The sequence below is a fragment of the Pelobates fuscus genome, chromosome 4 (assembly GCF_036172605.1).
Source record: "Pelobates fuscus isolate aPelFus1 chromosome 4, aPelFus1.pri, whole genome shotgun sequence".
In the NCBI taxonomy this organism is placed as follows: domain Eukaryota; kingdom Metazoa; phylum Chordata; class Amphibia; order Anura; family Pelobatidae; genus Pelobates; species Pelobates fuscus.
This window is the reverse complement of record NC_086320.1, coordinates 47,443,390-47,461,188: the sequence shown is the minus strand read 5'-3', so window position 1 is coordinate 47,461,188 and position 17,799 is coordinate 47,443,390. Positions and strand designations below refer to the sequence as shown.

Below are 17,799 nucleotides of genomic sequence, written 5' to 3'. Positions count from 1 at the left end.
CCTTTTTGCTACATGCACATGGCTATCTCACCCACAAGAAATTGCTACAAAATGGCTTGTATTTTGTACAGGCATTTTAACTGCTTGTGGTCCTGTTTCTCAAATCACAATTTTGGACCAAGTTATGCCACTAACCTACGGTCTCCACTCATTTCTTTATTTCCTTCACGGACCCCTTTGCACTATTTGATCTCATACTGCCACATCCACACAAACAAAAATAAACTAGTTCCCATTCTAGCAGATGAAGCGGAAAAAAAAAAAAAAGCTTGTATGTCTGGATAAGCCCAGTCCCCCCCCCCCTCCCCCCCCCCCTCCACTTTCCTTGCATCTTATATAAAAAAATAATAATAATCTAGTACATGTGTTCCATATGGACTGGCTGGATACAGTGGGCTCAAAAGAGAAACACATAGGAAAATTCTTCAAGACATTCTAGAGATTCTGGAGATTCTGACCATCGGGGATTATGCTACTCGGCACCCCAAAGCAGTCGCCCTGAGCAACATTCAGGCAGAGACTGTGGCCGAAGCCCTGATGCGAGTGTTCTCCCAGATAGATTTTCCCCGGGAGATCATCTTGGACCGGGGCACCCAGTTCACTGCCGAGGTAACTCCGCAGCTATGCGACATTAAGCCAGAAGTGTGACACTACCTACATGACCAGCCCCTTGCTCAGGTACAGGAGTAAGATGCATATTACATGTTAATATTCTGAAACATTACTACAAGCGGATAGAGGAGGTAACCGCTATATATGCGCCCTCCACGGAAGATTTTGATAATCTTCCCCTGCCTAACCTCCTGGAGGAGGGAGCTCTGGCAGTGTCCAAAGACTAGGTCCACCTGGTAGACCGCCTGACTGAGCAGGAATGCAGGCAAGCGCAGCAGCTGCTGTCTGCGTAGATGGAGACTTTCTCCAACCTGGGTGCACCCCCCTCACCACCCACAAGGTAGAAACCCCCACGCCCAACAACCGGAGACAAACCCCGTACTAGATCCCAGAGGCGAATCCGGAGAATATGAAACAGGAGATTCAGCAGGTGCTCCGACTGGGGGTGATCAAACCGTCCCAAAGCGAGACGGAGCCACCCGGTTCTGTGTGGACTACAGGAGTCTCAATGACAAGTCTGTCTCAGATGCATTCCCCATGTCCCGTATAGACAAGCTACTAGATAGGATGGCTCAGGGCAGGTACCTCACCTCTGTGCAAGGGATACTGGGATATCTCTGCACTCCTCAGACTTTTCCTCACAAAAAAAAATATGTTTTTTTAAACACTATTGTGTCCCTTTAAAGAAACAAGAATCATGCAGCCAATTTAGCAGATTCATAGCAAGTTACATAGGAGCTGTAAATTAAATACCATTTATGGTTTTATGGATAGATTATTAAAGGGACACTATAGTCACCAAAACCACTACAGCTTATTGCATTTGTTCTGGTGAGTAGAATCATTACCTTCAGGCTTTTTGCTGTAAACACTGTCTTTTCAGAGAAAATGCAGTGTTTACATTACAGCCTAGTGATAACTTCACTGGCCACTACTCAGATGGTTGTTCCTCCTCAGATCCTGCCTGGGTCATGGCTGCCTAGAATGCATCCAAACATTCAGTATCTCCTTCCTCTGCATGCAGACACTGAACTTTCCTCATAGAGATTAATTGATTCAATTAATCTCTATGAGGAGATGCTGATTGGCCAGGGCTGTGTTTGAATTGCCCCTGATCTGCCTCCTTGTCAGTCTCAGCCAATCCTATGGAGCACTGTGATTGGATCAGGCTACCACTTCTGATGATGTCAGCAGACTGCTTGTTTTTCTGAGGCAAACAGCATGCAGATCTACAGCTTCAGACTTGAATACAGTAAGATTTTGCTATATTTATGGAGGCATATGGGGCCCAGAGGAGCTAGATGGTGGTTTTAACACTATAGGGTCAGGAATACAAATTTGTGTTCCTGACCCTATAGTGATCCTTTAAGCATGAAAAAATTTACACATGTTGATTAAAAATATGTATTTATATAAAATAAAGGAATATGTCTATATAAAAAGTTTTACTTTTTTCAGTAGTATAAATGTAATTATGTCACAATTAATAAGGAAAAGAAATGTACAAAAATAAAAACATAAAAATGCACCTCTCTTCTAGGGATGTCTTCGATTCCTTCAATTTTGCCTTCAAATGTCGGATAGACACTTCTTTCTGCTGAAGTGGCGTCAAATACTGTTCAGGGGATGGAGGTTTGATGCCATGATTGTCCCCACAAGAGGTGTATCTCGTGCGTCTGTGAATGCAAAGATATATAAGCTGGAATAGTGCGTCAAAGACTATTGTGAGTCACAAACACAGCATTCAATAATTCTCAGCTACTTACTTCAGTTTTGCTTTGTAGTAGACTGTAATAATCATTCAAAATAAAAATCTATATTTGTGCATGGAAGAAAGGGACACATGGAGGGGTGGGGAAAGAGGAAGGAAAGAGACACATGGAGGGGGAGAAAGGGAGGAAAGAGACACATGGAGGGTGAGACAGAGGGAGGAAAGAGACATATGGAAGGGGGAGAGGGAGGAATTGGATACAGGGAGGGGTGGGGGAATAGAGGGAGGAATTGGACACAGGGAGAGGGAATAGATGGACACATGGAGGGGAGGGGGAATAGAGGGAGGAATGGGACACATGGGGAGGGGAGGGGGAATAGAGGGAGGAATGGGACACATGGGCAGGGGAGAGGGAGGAAAGGGACATGGATATGGGAGAGGGGGGAAAAGAGACACGGGGGTTGTAACGGATCGACGGGCACCCCGACTGAGTACCTCCATTGAAGGATGCTCCAAGCATTGGAGGGCTCCAAGCATTCCAGCCGACACCATAACCACCGTGGACTCCTTCATAGAGCAGGACAGGAACAAGCTCTTACAAGAGCTTAGCAGTGAATATAGCAAGAGAGTATGCAGAGCATAGCAATCCCTTGTAGCAGATTCCCCCAATAAGAGACGGCACTCCAAATTGAGGGTGAAGTAGAACTGACTGTACGGGCACATACATATTATTCACATTCTACAAACATAGTACTGCCCACAGGGTTTTGAAGAACAACCAATCAACACATTACAACACAGCTAACACTCCCATTCATTACATCAGAAATCCTCCCCTCTGCCTGTGATACAATTATCTCAACACAATAGACTAACTTAATTATCACAATCAGGAAAGTATTATAAAACATATCACAGGGAACCCAAAACATGCAATAACCCCATTGGAAGATACGGTTTAATACAGATTCCGCAGAACATATACAGGCTATATGAAAAATAATTACTGTTAAATGTGTCCCCTGTTCTGTAGTTAAAACTACTGAACGATGTCTTTGTGCACCAAATACCGGCGAGATGGCACCGTGTAGAAAAGTCAAAACAGTGTCTATGAGTTAAAATGGCCGCCATCCATTGTTCTCACCATGTGCCTCTGATACATAAAATGGTAGCCACCCAGTAACTCCACAGTTTGTCTGGTAGTCTATCCAGCCGAACCAACAGATGAAATACATGGGTAACAGTGCAACAAACGAAGGGAATCATAAAAAATATGGACAATAGTCATATTTGTGCACAATCTCCAGTGTTGTCACAGGGCACAAATAGGGTTTTCAAATGCCATATATCCCAGGGCTCAGGGCCGGACTGGGACAAAAATTCAGCCCGGGCAATTAAAGGCAGAGCAGCCCACTATTAGGGGCGGGGCCAGAAAGGGGGCATGTCATGTCACCACCATTGACACGCACACTCCCTTCCCCCCCACCAAATGAGTATGTTAATGTGACGCTCCTCCAGAGCATCCAGTGCTCCTGGCCAAAATAAATGCCATGATTTTTTTTTTTTTTTGGGGGGGGGGGGGGGGGGGGGGAGGGGTTGAGTTTGTGCTGCGTTTGCTGGCGATTTGTCTCTGGTGTCCTCAATAGTGGGATACCAGAGATCAAAACAGGAACCGGACTGTTAAAGAGTGTTGTGTATGGGTGGGGGTGTTCCTTGTGTTGTTGTATATGTTTGGACGTTGCATGTGTGTAGAGCAATTGTGTGTGTGAAGGGGTCTGTTTGTGGCGTACTGCATGTGGCTAGGGGCTGTAGTGTGTGTGTCTTTGGGTTGTAAAGTATGTGTGTTTGTGTGTGTGTGTATTTTTATATAGGGCCTGTGGAGTGTGTGCATGTAAGGAGCTGTACTGTGTGTTTGTGAGTGTATCTAGGGGCTCTAGTGTGTGTTTGCATATAGGAGCTGTAGAGCACATGTGTATAGGGGGGATAATGTATGCATAGGTGGTGTGGTGTGTACAGGGGGTGCAGAATATGTATTTATAGGGGATATAAATTAGTGTGGATGCATGCAGGGGGTGTAATGTGTGTGTTTATAGGGGGTATAACGTATGAGAGTGCAGGGAGTGTAGTGTAGGTTTATGGGGTATAGAGTGTGTATGTGAGTACCAGGGGAATAGTGTGTATATAAGGGGTATAGAGTGTGTGTAGTGTGATTGTGTGTTAGTGCAGGGGGTGCTGTGTGTTTGTGTGTTAGTGCAGGGGGTGCTGTGTGTGTAGTGTGTGTTAGTGCAGGGGGTGCTGTGTGTGTAGTGTGTGTTAGTGCAGGGGGTGCTGTGTGTGCAGTGTGTGTTAGTGCAGTGTGTGTTAGTGCAGTGTGTGTTAGTGCAGTGTGTGTTAGTGCAGTGTGTGTTAGTGCAGTGTGTGTTAGTGCAGTGTGTGTTAGTGCAGTGTGTGTTAGTGCAGTGTGTGTTAGTGCAGTGTGTGTTAGTGCAGTGTGTGTTAGTGCAGTGTGTGTTAGTGCAGTGTGTGTTAGTGCAGTGTGTGTTAGTGCAGTGTGTGTTAGTGCAGTGTGTGTTAGTGCAGTGTGTGTTAGTGCAGTGTGTGTTAGTGCAGGGGAGCAGTATGTTTGTGTGTTAGTGCAGGGGAGCAGTATGTTTGTGCGTTAGTGCAGTGTGTGTTTGTGTGTTAGTGCAGTGTGTGTTTGTGTGTTAGTGCAGTGTGTGTTTGTGTGTTAGTGCAGTGTGTGTTTGTGTGTTAGTGCAGTGTGTGTTTGTGTGTTAGTGCAGTGTGTGTTTGTGTGTTAGTGCAGTGTGTGTTTGTGCAGTGTGTGTTTGTGTGTTTGTGCAGTGTGTGTTTGTGTGTTTGTGCAGTGTGTGTTTGTGTGTTAGTGCAGTGTGTGTTTGTGTGTGTGTGTGTGTTTGTGTGTGTATTTTTATATAGGGCCTGTGGAGTGTGTGCATGTAAGGAGCTGTACTGTGTGTTTGTGAGTGTATCTAGGGGCTCTAGTGTGTGTTTGCATATAGGAGCTGTAGAGCACATGTGTATAGGGGGGATAATGTATGCATAGGTGGTGTGGTGTGTACAGGGGGTGCAGAATATGTATTTATAGGGGATATAAATTAGTGTGGATGCATGCAGGGGGTGTAATGTGTGTGTTTATAGGGGGTATAACGTATGAGAGTGCAGGGAGTGTAGGTTTATGGGGTATAGAGTGTGTATGTGAGTACCAGGGGAATAGTGTGTATATAAGGGGTATAGAGTGTGTGTAGTGTGTTTGTGTGTTAATGCAGGGGCTGTAGTGTGTATGTAGGGGTATAGAGTGTATGCAGTGTGATTGTGTGTTAGTGCAAGGGGTGCTGTGTGTGTAGTGTGCGTTAGTGCAGTGTGCGTTAGTGCAGTGTGCGTTAGTGCAGTGTGCGTTAGTGCAGTGTGCGTTAGTGCAGTGTGCGTTAGTGCAGTGTGCGTTAGTGCAGTGTGCGTTAGTGCAGTGTGCGTTAGTGCAGTGTGCGTTAGTGCAGTGTGCGTTAGTGCAGTGTGCGTTAGTGCAGTGTGCGTTAGTGCAGTGTGCGTTAGTGCAGTGTGCGTTAGTGCAGTGTGCGTTAGTGCAGTGTGTTTGTGCAGTGTGTGTTTGTGTGTGTTTGTGTGTTTGTGCAGTGTGTGTTTGTGTGTTTGTGCAGTGTGTGTTTGTGTGTTTGTGCAGTGTGTGTTTGTGTGTTTGTGCAGTGTGTGTGTGTGTTAGTGCAGTGTGTGTGTGTGTTAGTGCAGTGTGTGTGTGTTAGTGCAGTGTGTGTGTGTGTGTTAGTGCAGTGTGTGTGTGTTAGTGCAGTGTGTGTGTGTGTGTTAGTGCAGTGTGTGTGTGTTAGTGCAGTGTGTGTGTGTGTTAGTGCAGTGTGTGTGTGTGTTAGTGCAGTGTGTGTGTGTGTTAGTGCAGTGTGTGTGTGTGTTAGTGCAGTGTGTGTGTGTGTTAGTGCAGTGTGTGTGTGTGTTAGTGCAGTGTGTGTTTGTGTTAGTGCAGTGTGTGTTTGTGTTAGTGCAGTGTGTGTTTGTGTTAGTGCAGTGTGTGTTTGTGTTAGTGCAGTGTGTGTTTGTGTTAGTGCAGTGTGTGTTTGTGTTAGTGCAGTGTGTGTTTGTGTTAGTGCAGTGTGTGTTTGTGTTAGTGCAGTGTGTGTTTGTGTTAGTGCAGTGTGTGTTTGTGTTAGTGCAGTGTGTGTTTGTGTTAGTGCAGTGTGTGTTTGTGTTAGTGCAGTGTGTGTTTGTGTTAGTGCAGTGTGTGTTTGTGTTAGTGCAGTGTGTGTTTGTGTTAGTGCAGTGTGTGTTTGTGTTAGTGCAGTGTGTGTTTGTGTTAGTGCAGTGTGTGTTTGTGTTAGTGCAGTGTGTGTTAGTGCAGGGGAGCAGAATGTGTGTGTGTTAGTGGTGCAGTGAGTTTTAGTGCAGTGTGTGTTTGTGTGTTAGTGCAGGGGAGCAGAATGTGTGTGTGTTAGTGGTGCAGTGAGTGTTAGTGGTGCAGTGAGTGTTAGTGCAGTGTGCAGTGTGTGTAATGTGTTTGTGTGTGTGTATATGTCCTTTAATTATTATTATTAAAAAGTTAAAAAAAAATTCAATGTATTCCCCCTTTTAACTTTGCAGGGGGGGAGGGAGCATTCACATACCTGGTGGTCCAGTGAGGGGGGGCTACGCCACACACACATCCCAGGTGTTCCAGCGGCAGGTAATTCAGTCTGTACCCCGCAGGGTACAGACCATCTCTCTCTCCCTCTCGCGAGCGCCGTTTTTTCAGAGCGGTGCCGCGGGTTACCATGGCAACGCTCTGATAATCTTGGAGCTTGCGAGAGGAAGAGAACGGAAGCTGCTCGGCGTGCGCGGAGGGAGACCGGCTCACTTCCCGATCTCCCCTCCGGCCCATGATAGGATAGAACTCCATCTTGGGGCCGGTGCTGCTGCGCATGGGCCGGCAGGAGAGATCTCTTGATCTTTCCTGCTGGCCTCGGCCCATGGCCATCGCGGCCCACCGGGCATTTGCCCGGTTTGCCCGATAGCCAGTCCGGGCTATAGTCAGAAGGTAGTAGGCGGGCAAGCAGCCCCCTCCAAGAACACGTGGCGAGGTCTGTTCCGCCACTAGGGGGATAGAGGGAGGAATTGTAAACAAGGAGGGGCGGGGTTATAGAGGGAGGAATGGGACACATGGAGGAGAGGAATAGGACACATGGAGGTGGGAGAGGGGGAGGAATGGGACACATCAAGGGTGAGTGGGAGAAATGGGAAACATGGAGAGTAGGGGGTGATGGAGAAATGGGACACGGAGGACTTGGGGGGAATGGGACACGTCGCACACATGAAGGGGCTGGGAGAGAGGGAATGAGACACGTTGAGGGGCCAGGGCAATTTTTGCATTGCAACCCTTTGGTTTCTAGTTATGCTTCTGCCTGGGAAAATGCACCCAGACCACTTCAATGAGCTGAAGTGGTCTGGATGCCTGGAGTGTCCCTTTAACTGGACATTTGTGGGAGTGTTAACCAAACAATTTGTTAAATGTTCAATGACAGACCACTAACCAAGGCTGCCATGATATATATTGATATTTTTTTTACATTTTATTTATTTTTAGTATAATACTTTTCAGAAAAATGTTCCAATGATTGCAGTTAATATCTTTGAGGCAGCTGTTTTGTGACTGAACAGCAGTAGAGAAAGATTAGTTAATGGCTATCAAAGTAGTGGATGGATAATGTAAAGACTTTGTAACAATATCAACAGAAAAATACAGTATACTTTACCGCATAGTGGGGCTGGTGTCACTTCCTTTATATGAACCAGAGTTGCTACTACTAGGAGATGAAACTCCATAGGCATCGTGAGCGTGGCTAGAGTTTAGTGGATTCCTGCACAACATTAAAAAGAGGTCCTTTTCTCGCGAGGCAGGAGGGCTGTTTATTGGTTTGTTTGATGAACCTTGAGAACCTTTACCATGAGATGTGTGACTGAAAGGATAAACCAACATTTATTTTACCGTTAAAACACACACCTTTTTTTTTAACACAACAACAAAAACGCACGCACACACAAAACAAAATCAACATTAATAACATGATCACAAAATTAACACGATTCAAAGAGTCAGAATTCAGATCAATTACAATGATTTGTATTCGCAACCAATGATTTGGTTTCTAAACACTAAAATACACATATATTAATGGAACTGGAATGTGAAAAGAGAGAGAACTGGAGGTGTCGGGTTCATAATACGCAGCTGCATGAAATAGAATGGTTAACATTGGCCACACATTTACCATCTGTAAAACATAAAGTCAGGTTATGGTGCAGACAGAAAAAAAAAAAAAAACTATGACTATGTTAGAATTATGGTATGGATAATTAACACTCCATAAATACAGGATCATTGTCGGTGTAAAAAGAAGCTACGGTGTAAAATCACACTGCATCTCCATATAACTGCTAGTGAAAGCTTCATGGTTAGCATTACTTTAATAGGTTTAGAAAACAAGCTGTTAAAATGTATAAATGTGTTTATAGCAGAGTATCTATAGTCTAAAAGCATAACACAGCATGCAGCTAATCACTAAAATGTGCAAAAAAAAAAAAAAATACAAACTATGCACATACAGATATCCCAAGTTCACCATGTCAAGTGCTGGACTCATTCTACTTACGGCTTTACCCCTTAAGGTTTTTGGCATATCTTGCAATCTTGAAAGCCCACCTTACAGGATGGAGGTGGGCAGGCAAGAGAGCAGGCTGCACAGGGCACAGTGAAAGTGGTGGTTTTGCCCATGAATGGCGCAAGTTTGTCTGGGAAAGAAAGGCATGCTTTAAAAGAGGGTGGCCAGCCTGCCCCCTCCCCCAAGGCAGAACATGCAAACAGCACTGCTGAAGCGGTCTGTGCATGGTCCAAATGCCCAGTTTGTTTGTTGACCTTGTAATCTGCCCGGCAGAGACCCTGTGGTGCAAGGACAGTAACCTAAAATAGCAAATTCAGGACTGCTCTATGGCTTTGGTTGTTTGATACAGCCAATTCTAAATAATTCTCTATGCTTAATAGCACCCACCAATAATGCCCATCTCCTTTTTGCTTTGCCTGTAGAACCATTGCCATGTGCCATTAGGGAGTCCCAGACATTACTGACTGATCACTGAATGGGCATTACGTATATCAAATCAATTCATCTCACACTGCTTTTCACCTGACTCAATGCCCTACTGAGTTAAACTCCCCCACTTATTAATTTGAGAGAGGAAGGGATAGGTTTGAGGAATGACAGCTATCCTTGGAGTCCATAAGCTATTCTGAAGAGGTAGGTTTTAATTAACTGGAGATGCCAATCAGGAGAGAACTACAGTAGTCAATGAGAGGAACTGCAAGAGCATGAACAAGCTCCTTAGTAACATCTTATGTAAGAAAGGGTGTGGTGCAAGCAATGTGTTTAAGGTGGAATTGGCTGGATTTGCAGTATAACAGAAAAGTTAGAATCAAAGACAACACTAAGGCAGTAGGTTCTTTCTTTAAAAGCACAATTTATGTATATCCTATATAAATAGACACATTCACACACTATTTTCAGCTTAAGTTAGCTATGTATTGTTGCACCTCAATATTATCCAATTATTAGTTTTTGTGTTATTGGTGTGCTGCTATTAATCTCCCTTTCACCTCACAGTACTGTGCAAACCAGTTCCAGACAGTCACACATGCATACACAACAAACACAAATCACAAATCAGAAGAGATTTCAGCAGCTTAATAAGCTCATAATATGGAATGTACCACAGTAACAAAACAAACCTGGGGCAACTGAGTGAATTAAAAACAAATCATCTAGTGGGTCTTCCTGGCCACAACCCCAACCACTCGCCTAAAAAAAAAAGTGTCCCTCTTTTTTCATTTTTAATGTTAGGAGGTATGCAATTGTTACTGTGAATTAGGTCAGTGTGCCAGTCCTGGCCAAGAGAACATTGAGGTTATGGGACACCAGCTAGGGAAAAAACCATGGTAGCAAAAGCCATGAACAATTCCTCCTTAATGTCTTACTCGTGCCGTACTCAAACAGATATCTCAATGGATTTCCAAATCTACAGAAGAATGATACAAGGGTGATATATACATGCATGCAACCCAGTGACCCTGGAGAAGAATTTCCCCTCTCCCTCTAAGCCAGACAGGCAAATATCATCTACCAGAGGCTGTGAGCTACTTTATTCATAAGTTAACCATTCTGAATGTCAGAGATGCATCAAATGCATAGCTGGGGCAATGTCAAAATATTTCAACCTTAAAGGACCACTCTAGGCACCCAGACCACTTCAGCTTAATGAAGTGGTCTGGGTGCCAGGTCCTTCTAGGGTTAACCCATTTTTTCAGAAACATAGCAGTTTCAGAGAAACTGCTATGTTTGTGAATGGGTTAAGCCTTCCCCTATTTCCTCTAGTGGCTGTCTCATTGACAGCCGCTAGAGGCGCTTGCGTGATTCTCACTGTGAAAATCACAGTGAGAGCACGCAAGCGTCCATAGGAAAGCATTATGAATGCTTTCCTATGTGACCAGCTGAATGCGCGCGCAGCTCTTGCCGCGCGTGCGCATTCAGCCGACGGTGAGGAGAAGAGGAGGATCGGAGGAGGAGAGCTCTCCGCCCACCGCTGGAAAAAGGTAAGTTTTAACCCCTTTCCAGAGCCGGGCGGGAGGGGGTCCCTGAGGGTGGGGGCACCCTCAGGGCACTCTAGTGCCAGGAAAACGAGTATGTTTTCCTGGCACTAGAGTGGTCCTTTAAACTGGATCAACTTGAACAATGTTAAAAAAATAAAAACTTAAAATATAATAAAGTCAATCACACAACTGGTTAATATCATTTGGGCAACATATGAAAATACCACACAACAACAACAGTTCACAATGGCTTTAACACCTGGAAGACCAAATGAGTGAACAATGCAAAATTCTTCCCTTTGACATTCACAAGATTAAATATGATTCACATGAACACATGTCAGAGGTTCACATGCAGTCACCTCTCTGACTGAATCCTGGCAACCCGTTTTTGAGGCTCTGATCTGTAAGGCAGCCTTCCAAGACAGGAAAAAGAAACAGAAGTGAATGCATTTAATACTAGAACTTTAGAATAATACACCTTAGACAGACATTTAATGCAACTAAATTATAGGTACAAGTCTTTTAGCTCAGTAAATGAGTAAATATTCTTTATACTTTAAACACTGTACAGCTTGTGAGTATCGGTTATTTTGCTACATGTAATTGGACTCATAAACTGATTGCAAGATCTCTGGGTATATTTTGTATACAATATATCAACATTTACTGATGGAAATCTGTATCATCTCAAGTGGAACCGTTGGAAAAGTCCATATTAGGGACAGTTATTCTGAGAAAGTAGAACCAGAATCTAAACAGAAACCAACCATGGACTATACAGTCTCCATCTTCTGCACCTCGTCAGCATGTGGTGCTGGTTACACTGGGAGAATTGTGGAAACGTCATTTCTCAGAATTACTGTGCTCAGAGTGGTCATTTCCCAAGGTCCTACGTGACATATGTTGATAAAGCACTAAATTCAAATTTGCATAAACTTAAAAGCTTTATACTGTTTGGTATCATCACAACGTATCTATCAATATATCTTGCTTGCCATCTATCTATCTATCTATCTATATATATATATATATATTACATAATCTGCTCATTGATTGAATTCTCTTGCTAGTTCCTTATCAGCTCTTGTATGGTAACTTACTATTGGATTAATTCATGCGCTACATTTTGCTCATGACACAACTTTAAGCAGAGCTCATTTCCAATGTATAGAATCAGTATGGAGCATTACTTACTTGCGCGAGAAGGAAGCCTTTTTGCCTCCAGTTATAGCAGTCATATGAACTTCTGGGGCAGAAATGCTCCCTGTACTGCTTGAGGAGCTAAAATCTGCTTCACTCCCTACAAGTGGAAGAGACATAAATTAAGCCGAGGTCACTCACACTAAATCATTTATTTACCTGCATATACATTCAAAGGGTAAATGCTACCTTTCAGGAATATAAACCATTGAATAAAGCATCGGCATTGGTTGTTTACTAAAGTGAGAGTTTAAAGTTAGAGATGTCCCGAACGGTTCACTGGCAAATAGTTCCTGGCGAACATAGCTTGTTCGCGTTCGCCACGGATGGCAAACATATGCGATGTTCGGGCCACCCCCTATTCATCATCGAGTAAACTTTTTTTTCGACAATCTTGAGAGGAGTCTGCTGCTGACTGAGCAGAGTTTAGTGGGGACAGGTAGTGGAGAGGGAGGAGATATGACAGATGGGGAACAGGCATGTAGCTGGGTGACAGTGGGGCGAGGAAGCAGGGGGGGAGGGAAGAGGAAAGGGCTAGCTAGTCCTGATTTGGTGCAACCTAGCAGATTTGCCCGTTTGAGGGAAGATGTTGGGAGCATCAGCTCAGGAGTAGCTGTATTAGAGGAAGCTGTTACTTCTAACAGCCGAGGTGACAGCCCCTCTAGTACGGGTGGGGATCAAAATGTAAGGAAGGCAAGACAGGTTGTGGTGGTAGGGGACTCTATCATTAGGAGAGCAGATAGGGCAATCTGCCACTCTGATCGGCTCAACCGGACAGTTTGCTGTCTCCCGGGTGCTCGGGTCCGGCATGTTGCTGACAGAGTGGATGGATTATTGGGAGGGGCTGGGGATGACCCAGCGGTCATGGTCCATGTTGGTACCAATGACAAAGTAAGAGGAAGATGGAAGGTCCTAAAGAATGATTTCAGGGAATTAGGTAGCAAACTCAAGAAAAGGACCTCCAAGGTGGTATTCTCTGAGATATTACCTGTGCCACGTGCTACAGTGGAAAGGCAGCGGGAGATTAGAGAGGTTAATGCGTGGCTGAAGTCTTGGTGCAGGAAGGAGGGTTTTGGGTTTTTAGAGCACTGGGCCGACTTTGCGATTGGGTACAACCTATATAGTAGTGATGGATTGCACCTAAACGGAAGGGGGTCTGCAGTGCTGGGGGATAGGATGGCTAGAAGGTTGGAGGAGATTTTAAACTAGTAGTAGGGGGGGAGGGTCATAGCAATCTACAAAATGGAGATAGGACAGAAAGGAGATGGGCTTTAGAACAGTATAAGGAGGGTGGAGACGGGGGGAGGGGAGAGCTCAGAACAGAGAAGCTATGTAATGTTGGTAATTCACAAAATAAACAAGAGACGCATGATATTAAATGTATGCTTACTAATGCAAGGAGCCTAAATAACAAAATGGGGGAACTAGAGGCATTAGCATACACTAAACAATATGATATAATAGGCATAACTGAAACATGGTGGGATGAGACACATGACTGGGCAGTTAACTTAAATGGGTACACATTATTTAGGAAGGATAGGAAAAACAAGAAGGGTGGTGGGGTATGTTTGTATGTCAACCATGATTTAAAGCCAAATCTTAAGCAAATTGAATGCGATGAGGAAAATGTGGAAGCTTTATGGGTAAATATCTGCTTGGGGGAAAAGAAGGGAAACCAACTATTGGTTGGGATATGTTATAAACCACCTAATGTTAATATTGACGAGGAACAACAGCTGTTTGAGCAAATTGAGAAAGCTGCAAATCTTGGTAACACTTTAATTATTGGAGATTTTAATTACCCAGACATAAATTGGGACATAGGGACTAGTAGCTCAGCAAAGGGAATTAGGTTTTTAAACTTGTTAAATGACAACTTCATGTCACAACTTGTACAAGCACCAACTAGAATGGACGCTTGTCTGGACCTGGTTTTAACAAACAACGTTGATCTTTTGACCAACATTCAAGTAGGTGAGCCCTTGGGAAATAGTGATCACAATATAGTGTCCTTTGAAATAAACTCAAAAAAACAAAAGCACATGGGGTATACTAAAACATATAATTTTAAAAAGGCCAATTTCAATAAGATAAGGGAAGCTTTACAATATATTGACTGGCATAAACTCTTTAGTGAAAAGAACACTGAGGATAAATGGATCATCTTCCAACAAATATTAGAAAGGTACATTTCTCAGTATGTACCATTGGGAAATAAGTATAAAAGAAACAAATTAAAACCAATGTGGCTTAGTAGAGAAGTAAAACAAGAGATTACAAATAAGAAAAGGGCATTTAAAGCATTTAAATCAGACAAATCAGATGCATCTTATAAAAGATATAAGAAAGCAAATAATGCGTGCAAAAAGGCAATTAAACTTGCTAAACTTCAAAATGAAAAAATGATAGCTAAAGAGAGCAAAACCAACCCCAAAGCATTTTTTAAGTACATAAATTCCAAAAAACCCAAAAATGAAAGTATAGGTACACTTAAAACTGAAACGGGGGTGTTAGTTAATGAAGACCAAGAAAAGGCAGGAATTCTAAATAACTATTTCTCCTCCGTATATATTAAAGAAGAACCCATGGCAATAGATGTGCAAATGATTGCTACTAAAAACTTGCAGAATAATTGTAATTGGTTAACTCAAGACAATGTGCTGCAGCAACTAAAGAAAGTTAATATAAACAAAGCTCCAGGGGCTGACGGTATCCATCCACGTGTACTTAAGGAACTAAGTGTAGAAATAAGTGAACCTCTGTTTTTAATCTTTCAAGATTCTTTTCTTTCAGGAAGTGTTCCGGAGGATTGGAGGAAGGCAGATGTGGTTCCTATATTCAAAAAGGGTTCAAAATCCTTGCCTGGAAATTATAGACCTGTGAGCTTAACTTCTGTGGCTGGTAAAATATTTGAAAGGTTATTAAGGGATAATATTCAAGAATTCCTTGAGAAGAATATGGTTATCAGCAAAAATCAGCACGGTTTTGAGAGGCGGGGCTTAGCAGCCGATGTGAGCGGTCGCACTACTCGAGAGCTCCGAGGCCCAAGCGAGGAAAACGGGCGCACAACCAGCCATCCTGCAACCAAACCACGGCAAAAGCCCTCGACACACACCCCAACACCATGGGGCGCAAAACCGGCAAAAAAAACCCGGGGAAAATCAACCCGGGACTCACCATAGGGGACATGTGGCGGCAGGCCCGTGGCACAGACGAAACCAACATGGCGACACTCCACGGTGGATGTTCGGACTTTTCTGATGACCTCTCAGGTGAGGAATACTTACCGACCCACACTACCGGACGTCCCTCACCACCGACCAACGCCCCACAAGACTCCATGCCAGTGACGGTGGCGATCCTTCAGCAAATGCTAACCGACCACCACAAGGACTTCCACAAAGAGATCACTGCGCTGAGGGGAGACCTAAAGGGGGTGACAAACCGCTTAACCACCATAGAGAACCGAACTGAAACGCACAGTGAGGACATAAGGGACCTCAAACGTACCGTGCAGGAGCTGCAGCTGCGGCTACGCTCTCACGACCACCGCATGGCCGAGAACGAAGATGCCCGGCGGCGCAATAACTTGAAACTCAGGGGGCTCCCAGAGGGCGCCGCAGATACGGACCTGCCGCAAACCGTCAAAAGCCTACTCGCAAAGATACTACCACCAGCACAGGCTGAGCGCATCCGCCCAGAGCGCATTTTCCGGATCCCCAAGTCACCAAAGGCGCCCACTGGATCAACTAGAGACACCATAATTGCATTCCGGAATAGCTCCGACAAGATGGCGATATTGGACGCCCTGCGGGGTAAAGCGCCTCCACAACACGAGGGCAAGGATATACATTTTTACGCAGACCTCTCCAGCAACACCCTAGCCTGGAGACGGTCACTCCAGCCACTCACCGCCATCCTCCGCAAACAAGGCCTCGGCTACCGCTGGCGGCCGTCTCACACCCTTGCGGTCCAACAGGGTCCTGATTTACACCGCATACGTGACTTAAGCGACGCGGCACCACTCCTGCACTCCTTAGGCCTAACTATGGACTCCCTCATACCACCGAGCCAGCAGAACCAATCCTCCCCGCAACACCGATGGGACCCATCCAGGACTGTCCCGTTTGTCCCACAAGGCCTAACCCCGGACTCTTACGCTACCATCACCACTTAAACAGAGTCGAATGACCGCATGGAATGCCGGTCCCTACAACCAGCACGTATATGGAGATTGACCTCTAACAGCTCCATCCAGCACCCTCGACCACTGAAAACCATCTTCATCGCATTCACCACCCCGGAGCCTCATACAGGGTTGGCACACAAGGAATAGTGACACTTGGACTGAGCAGTACTGCACTCGTGGTGCGCTTTCCCAATCCTAGACCCAATTATTGTTATGATTTTGTTCCTTATCTAACATGGAATTAACTATACCTCACTTAGCAAACTGCACCCACTTATAGCTCCAATTGCTTTATTTACTTTTCCACCGCATGTACCCAACTACGACCGCCCAAAAGCCATAACTAGGTTGTCACGGTCGACCCCATTGCCCTTACCCTCCGCACACCGGTTACTCTGATGGTTACATACCACCCGACATAACTTAGGGCAAACAGACTAGATATAACCATGTGCATTCATTCCACCACCAGCACCTCACCTTCATGCCTCAAAGACATGGGTCTCCATCCCGCAATAGGCATTGAGATGCTCCATTATGCCCTCCCACACCAGGATGCACACTTAAGTTACAACCATATGGAATTTTAGACGTTTCCCTTTTTCATTTCATACCGAGGGCCAAAAGAGCCTTAGACCCCTTCCTAGCCGCTGACGGAAGGCAAGATGCACAGTACTCCACACAGGAACAACCTAGGGGTTAACCGAATAAGCAACGATACACACCCAGACTTACATAGTGAGCTCACTTTAGACCACGTTAACCTTACATACACACTTCACTTACAAGCTAACAGACTAGCCTATTACAAGGGTACCAGTCCAGCTCACACTTAAGAAAAGACATGAACGTCGCTATAATAAGTAGTCGGCACTAAAACTAGCCTGAATACTCTGTGCTCTATCATATCCGCGTACCTTACAACTAGCTTTCCTTCTAGCAATGTACAGTTAAGGTAGATATGGGTCCCATGTAGATTACTCATGTGCCTGTAAAGTTAAGCATATTTATATCTGTTAAAATGTGCAGAATAGAGAAAGCATACTACCAACGCTATCTCCAGCTACTATTGAAAACCTAATTTGTTTTCAGTTAGCAAGGTCTTCACAACCCCACAAGTCGAGCTGTATACCTACTGAACTTGGGACCTATGACTAAACTTAGGGATGCCCACCATGTTTTATGTTTTATTTCTGGTTTTAAAACTCTACTTACTGTTTTTATGTTGCCTTTCACTCACTCCCAAAGTAACGGCACTAATGGCTGTTAGGTGACTAATGAAGCAAGGTTCAATAACTTGTGTCTGTTATGTATATATACTAGAATCAACAAATGTTTATGCATGTCAAGTATACGGAGAACTAAAGCTACTACACAATTGGCACGGCAGCGATGATGTTACATATTAATCATATACTGCTATCG

General features: G+C 44.4%; 1 protein-coding gene across 2 annotated transcripts in view; it reads right to left on the bottom strand.

Annotated features, from left to right (window-relative positions):
• Positions 1–17,799, bottom strand: part of SYBU (syntabulin) — a 56,074-nt gene that overhangs the window by 2,399 nt on the left and 35,876 nt on the right. Inside the window, exons 5-8 of one of the 2 annotated variants that reach the window (XM_063451131.1) lie at positions 12,177–12,282; positions 11,342–11,395; positions 8,095–8,298; positions 2,142–2,288 (exon numbers count right to left, since the gene is read on the bottom strand). In XM_063451131.1, coding sequence (XP_063307201.1) covers positions 2,142–2,288; positions 8,095–8,298; positions 11,342–11,395; positions 12,177–12,282 — 511 coding nt within the window. The remainder of the gene's footprint in view (positions 1–2,141; positions 2,289–8,094; positions 8,299–11,341; positions 11,396–12,176; positions 12,283–17,799) is intronic. The other variant, XM_063451132.1, reaches the window with a different exon arrangement.